The sequence below is a fragment of the Sprattus sprattus genome, assembly GCF_963457725.1.
Source record: "Sprattus sprattus genome assembly, chromosome: 12".
In the NCBI taxonomy this organism is placed as follows: Eukaryota; Metazoa; Chordata; class Actinopteri; order Clupeiformes; family Clupeidae; genus Sprattus; species Sprattus sprattus.
In genome coordinates, this window is record NC_137910.1 from 26,281,821 (window position 1) to 26,288,461 (window position 6,641).

At 39.0% G+C, this 6,641-nt stretch overlaps 1 protein-coding gene across 1 annotated transcript; it reads right to left on the reverse strand.

The window, feature by feature from the left end:
• Positions 1-3,211: 3,211 nt before the first annotated feature.
• atoh7 (atonal bHLH transcription factor 7) lies at positions 3,212-3,637 on the reverse strand (the record flags this gene model as incomplete). Its single annotated transcript, XM_080849162.1, has 1 exon — positions 3,212-3,637. The coding sequence occupies one exon, from the start codon at positions 3,635-3,637 to the stop codon at positions 3,212-3,214; it is 426 nt and encodes a 141-aa protein (XP_080705288.1).
• Positions 3,638-6,641: the final 3,004 nt, after the last annotated feature.

Sequence of the window (6,641 nt, forward strand, 5' to 3'; positions counted from 1 at the left end):
ATCAGTCTTCTCTTCACTGCACTTACATTTAGAGTGATGGAAATGATGTCACAGTGCAACAGTGTTTGCTTGGCTGTGTGTAAATTCATTATCTTTATTATCTGAATGTCCTTAATGACATGTATGAAGATATATCTATATATATTTCTATCCATTATATATATCAATTAGAATATTAGAAAGCATTTTTGAGAGAGATAAATACATTATTTTGTCTAATTATACTGCTATGAACAGTCAAACTGCATCATACCCTAGGCACAAACTTGTAGAATTTCAGACAAAACAGTCAAACCAGACACCACCAATTATCCTTTGAGTAAAGTGCGCTGTCCTTGATGCCAACATTGGAATTATGAGATGATGCAGATCTGTTTTTATTGACTTAATTACTAGTTTGCCAAAGTATTCAACCCAACCCCCCTAAAAGTCATCCCCTTTTTCTTAATTACAAAAGATACTCATATTTTCCTGGTGAACACTTATATTTCTTAAAGCTAAATATGTTATAATAAGATAAAATAATTGTATTCATAAATAAGTACTATATTCAATTCTACACATAAATACTCGTTAGAGAGGCCATTTGCTGTAATAACAGCCTTAAATCTTTTGAAGTGATCTCATTCTTCTTGGCATAATTTATATTGAATATCTAAGTTGATCCTGGACTGTAGTGCAACAGATTCTGAGTTGAATTTTGATCAAGACTTTGACTAAATAGAATATTCTAGAATATTCACTGTACTGTGTTTGAGCCACTCCAGGGTTGCTCTAACCTTGTGCCTTGGGTAGTGGACCTACGGATAGGTAATCCCTACAACACACTGCAACAGGATTTATTTTGATATTATACAGCATTTATTTCCATTCATTCTCCCTTAAAAAATGATTGGGGTAGTGTTTCTTGAGACATTGGCAATGTATGATAATGTATTAATAACGCCTCATGTAACAATTAGAGGGTTGGCCAGACTATTTTTTTGGTCTCATATGACCATAAAAACCTTATATCTTGAGCAACCTCCATGCTTGGTTTGGGGACAGCCTTTTCTCCAAAGCCTCTGGTTGTGGTTCCATTTCTGCTTTCTTCTTATGAAACTGATGGTGCTCAATTAAACATCAAAACACTTGGATATTTTCTTGGAATATTTTAGTCACTTATGCATTTCTATTACATTGTCTCTTTAGTCCTAATTTTCTCTGTTATGTCATGTCACATCCTGCCTGATGACCATTAGACAGGTTGATGTTGATTGCCAAAAGAAAAAAAATCTATACTTTAGCCATAGGTGGAACCTAATTATGATCAATTACAGTCAACTAAATGGCACCTCTGTATCATTGGTGAGTCATTTGTCATCTGCCTTAATATGGAACTCAAAATCTCAAAATCAGGTTTGTATTTTTCCAATACTTACTATTCAGGCAGTATAGTTAATTTATTTACTTTTTAATGTTAGCATACAGATAACTTGTATTACATTTGGAAATATAGTAGAGCATTAATATTTGCAATGAAAACACTGAGAGGGAAAATACTTTGTACTTTGAAAGTAACTTTGTAAGTGTGAAATGGTGATGACTTTCGGGGGGGGGGGGGGGGGGGGGATACCTTAGCATGGCACTGTATATGTTTACCTTTGCATGGCATTGTTAACCTTTGCATGGCACTGTATATATTTACCTTTGCATGGCACTGTATATGTTTACCTTTGCATGGCATTGTTTACCTTTGCATGGCACTGTATATGTTTACCTTAGCATGTCATTGTTTATGTTTACCTTTGCATGGCACTGTATATATTTACCTTAGCATGGCATTGTTTATGTTTACCTTTGCATGGCACTGTATATGTTTACCTTAGCATGGCATTGTATATGTTTACCTTTGCAAATCCTCATTACAAAATACAATATACAATATAGTGCATTGGATTTAGTCCTGACCGCTGTCCATTCCTCTTAAATAAAGAATACTCTCTGAGCTAACACCTCTCTACACCAGATGAGGTGATTGACGTCACTTTGGTTCTTTTAAATGATATGTACACCCATTCTATCTCCTTATCTCTGCACACAGAGTGAGCCCTAAAGCCTGGGCTAATGCTTAGTCTGCTGAATGAGAACCACAGTTTTCCAAGCAGGATCCCACAGATAGTAAGAGTTGGATATCCATGCTGTTGGTCATTGTAATAAACACAGGAATGTTTCTACTGCAGTTTCTATATGAAATCATCAAAAGTGTATTCATTCCTCTAGTTTCTATATGTAATCATCCTATGACCAATTGACTATGAGGATGGATCAGTACATGACGGGGTGTCTGAAAGGTAAAAGAATAAGCATGTTCTAATTTGACTTGTCATTATCAGTGGATTAGTGTGATTCTGAAATAACTAAATAAGATTATTTTGGTAAAAGAGTAGAGCAGAATATAGTAGAGTGTTCATGACTTGCTCAATATTTGTTTGTTGACCCTGAAATCCACAATAAAGAAAGCGGAAAACAAGAAGTGTTTTCATACAAAAACTCGTTTTTATTTCAGTACAAAACTATACAGAACTGTTGAGGGTTTAAATTCCTTACATCAGTTTCTAGCATATATCCCTTTACATCCTAAAATGTGTACTTCATCCCAGACTCCTACAGTACTGTGCATGTAAGCAAGACATCATGACATACAATACAATAATACAAAAATAAATAATAAAAACAGTGATACAAATCTTATAAAGAAAATAAATGTCTTATATGCCAGTTTGGCAAAAGGGAGACAACAGCAACTACAGATGTCATTGCTTTTCCTAAGCAATTAAAGACTATCCATCATTTAAGGGCCCTATTTAGAACATTTGATACAAAGCAAAAATAAGGTTACAGTGTGTAACAGTCCAATTAAAGCTCACAGATTTGTACACAATTTGTTTGTCTACAACACACCACTGTACATCCTTCCAGATGAGGACAGTCATCAATATGAGAAGCTGTGTGTGATTTTTCTGTTTGTTACAACAAAATGACAAATTTCTTCACAATACCTGATACCTGTACACTATGCGACCTGGAACACTGTCATTTGGCACTTTGGCATCAAATGAAAGCGTGAGGTCCCAGACTGCTTCTCTGTCCACATTCAGTCCCGAAAGACCCAATCAGCAACTCACCCCATCATACAGACGGAGAGAGAAAAGTAGAATCTGACCTTTTTTTACGATGGGACTCCAAACCCCTCGAAGTGGCAGGGAAACGGCGAATGCACAGTCTCATTTTCACCGGGAGAGCCGTACGTCATGTAGCCACACGGGTAGACCTCCGACTGAAGGGACTCAAACTGCAGGTCCAGCCACTGCCTGTGGGGGGTGCTGTGTCTGCTATTGTCCGTCAGGATGCGGTTCAGGGCCATGATGTAGCTGAGGGCCATCTGCAGGGTCTCATACTTGGACAGCTTCTTGTCCTCGCCCCACTGCGGCACCACTTTGCGCAGACCGTCGAAGGCCGTGTTTAGACCCTCCATCCTCTTCCTCTCCCTGGCATTCGCTGCCATCCGACGGCGCGTTGTGTTTTCGAACTTCTCCGGGCCCTTGGTGTCTGATTCCGAACCTGAATCGGTACAGCTTGGCCTGCGAGACTTCATTCTGGTGAAGGGAGAACCGAAAGAAAGGACTGTTTGCTCCAGTGAGATGGTGTTCAGGCAAAGAATATGCTGTTGTGTTCTGTCATATGCCACAGCACAATGACTTGTCCTTAAAATGTTATTCCTGATCCCTTAGCTGCCTCTGCACTGCTTTGAGACTGCACTTAGTGAGGAAGAGAGAAGGATGCTTTTATAGGACGGAGAGAGAGGTGAACAGGTGGCAGCAGGTGGGAGCCCCTCCCTCCACAGCAACAGCCCCTCCCAATGCACACACACACACACACACACACACACACACACACACACACACACACACACACACACACACACACACACACACACACACACACACACACACACACACACACACACAAACACACTTCAATATTGCTTGCTCTGCAAAATGAATGCATAAACCCACACATGTCTAGTCATATGAACTCACCCATGTATGACAGCAACAACATTTGGAGAGCCATCAGCCCACGTCTCCTCCCCCATCCAAAACACTCCACACACAAACTACCCCCCCGCCCCCCCCAATCTCACACACCCACTCAACCTCATATAACCCTCAGCTACCAACCCCCTCCCTTTCCCCTAAACTCTCCAAAATATATCCTTACCTAAACAGCATTCCAATTACTGTTGGCTGGTCTTAAAGTTTTCAAGTTTACTAAAAGATGTGCATAAGAAACTACAAAACTTGCCATCTGGCCTAAACACTCTGGGGGTCAATGTTAGGGGTCAATGTTAGGGGCCAATGTTAGGGGCCAATGACGGCATGGCAAGCTCATGATTTTCAATTGGGACCCTGGGCATGTTCACGGCTCTGACCAACTTTCTATGAAGAAGCCTCTGTGCTAATCAGTTTTCACTCTTTGTTCAGCTCCACTAATGCCTTTGACTTGATTAGTTTGTATTAGCAGTCACTATGTGGGCAATCATGTTCCTCACTGATCAAAACAATGGCTGCTGATTTTTTTCTTCCAACTCGCATGATGGTTGGCCTGTAACTGAGCTGGGCTGCAGATATGGCAGATGTCAAATGTGAAACTCCTTTAATTAATCTGATGTGCATATTCATGAGGAGGCTACATATATACATATATATATGAATTATGAGGATGACATCATAGCTCGACTGAATCATGAAAGCACTTGGCTGCATGGATACATTCATCTCTTAATTGCACACTAGTCCTGCATTTTCAATTTAATATATTCTGTACATTTTTAAATATATATATTTTTTTATGTTTAGTTTTTCCTATAATTAATCACTTAACATGTGTCTAATAACTCATATTTGTATTGTTTATTGTGTATGTTTATTGTTTGCACCAACGTCCCACAAAAAATTCCTGGTAGGTGAAAACCTGGCAGTAAAAACCTTTCTGATTCTGATTCTGATTCTGATTCTGATTCTGATTCTGATTCTGATTCTGATTCTGATTCTGATCATCACAGGAGATTTTTATTTACAAGGTTGCAAAGTTAACTAGAAAATGCATTTCCTGAAGGAAATACCAGTGCATGAAATGCAAAAGTTAAGAAAGGAAGAATAAAAGAAAGAAGAGTGAAAGAAGGAGAGAGGAAAGGCAGAGTGGAAGAGTAGAGTAGAGAAGAGGGGAAGAAGGAAAGAAGAGTGAAGAAAGGAAAGAAGAGTGGAAGAAGGGAAGAAGAGTGGAAGAAGGAACGAAGAAAGGAAAGAAGAGTGGAAGAAGGAAAGAAGAAAAGAAAGAAGAAGGAAAGAAGAAAGGAGAGAAAAGTAAAAGAAGGAAAGAAGAGTGGAAGAAGGAAAGAAGAAAGGAAAGAAGAGTGAAAGAAGGAAAGAAGAAAAGAAAGAAGAGTGAAGAAAGGAAAGAATAAAAGAAAGAAGAGTGAAGAAAGGAAAGAAGAGTGGAAGAAGGAAAGAAGAAAAGAAAGAAGAGTGAAAGAAGAAAGGAAAGAAGAGTGAAAGAAGGAAAGAAGAGTGGAAGAAGGAAGAGTGAAAGAAGGAAAGAAGAAAGGAAAGGAGAGTAAAAGAAGGAAAAAAGAGTGGAAGAAGGAAAGAAGAAAGGAAAGAGGAGTGAAGAAAGAAAAGAAGAGTGGAAGAAGGAAAGAATAAAAGAAAGAAGAGTAAAAGAAAGAAAGAAGAAAGGAAAAAGGAGTGGAAGAAAGAAAGAAGAAAGGAAATAAGAGTGAACAAGAGTGGCGCTGCAAAGCCAGTAAAGAGAGAGTTAAGAGGGAAAATATTGAAAGAAGGAGAGAAAAAAGAGTGAAGCAGAGAGATGGAGTGTGAGAGAAAGTAGAGTGAGAGGGATAGAGAGAAAGAAGGAGAGAGAAAAAAAAGTAGAGTGTGGAAGGTGTCTTAATATTCCTAGTTATACAGTTGAATGGAGAGAGACAGAGAGAAGAGGAGCCTTGGAACCTTGGCGCAGGTGTCAGTGAAGCTCAGGTGCAAGACAGTTTAATGACCCTATTATGATGTCATAATGGCCCAATGTTAGTCAATGGGAACATTTATATTCGTTTTTCTTTAATATCTTAAAAAGTACAAAGTTTAGAAAAGTGAAAAATACATAGCATAAATGTCCCTTACAAGACCTACGCGACAAAGTTTGAACGAAGTTTCTAAGTTAAGAGGTTCGAGCTGAATGAATCGAAGAAAAAGGTAAGCGGAATAAGAAGAAGAAGAAGAAGAAGCCTAGGAATAACAATTCAGGGCATTTCATGCACTGTAATTAAGCAATATAGCACGAGTGGGAGTGGGGTAGGTAAGGGATAATCCCACGGGTGGTGTTCGGCCGTAGCCACCGAGGCCGCAGGCCGAGTGGCGTAGGCAACAACACCCGTGGGATTATCCCTTACCTACCCCACTCCCACGAGTGTTATATTGCTTTTATAAAACAATTCTACCGTCAACAAATAAACATTTCAACACAAAGTTATTGATTAAAAATTGTTTATTTCGCCATTGTTTCTCCGCAACAAAAAATAGTTCCATTGTCAACGTCTTGGT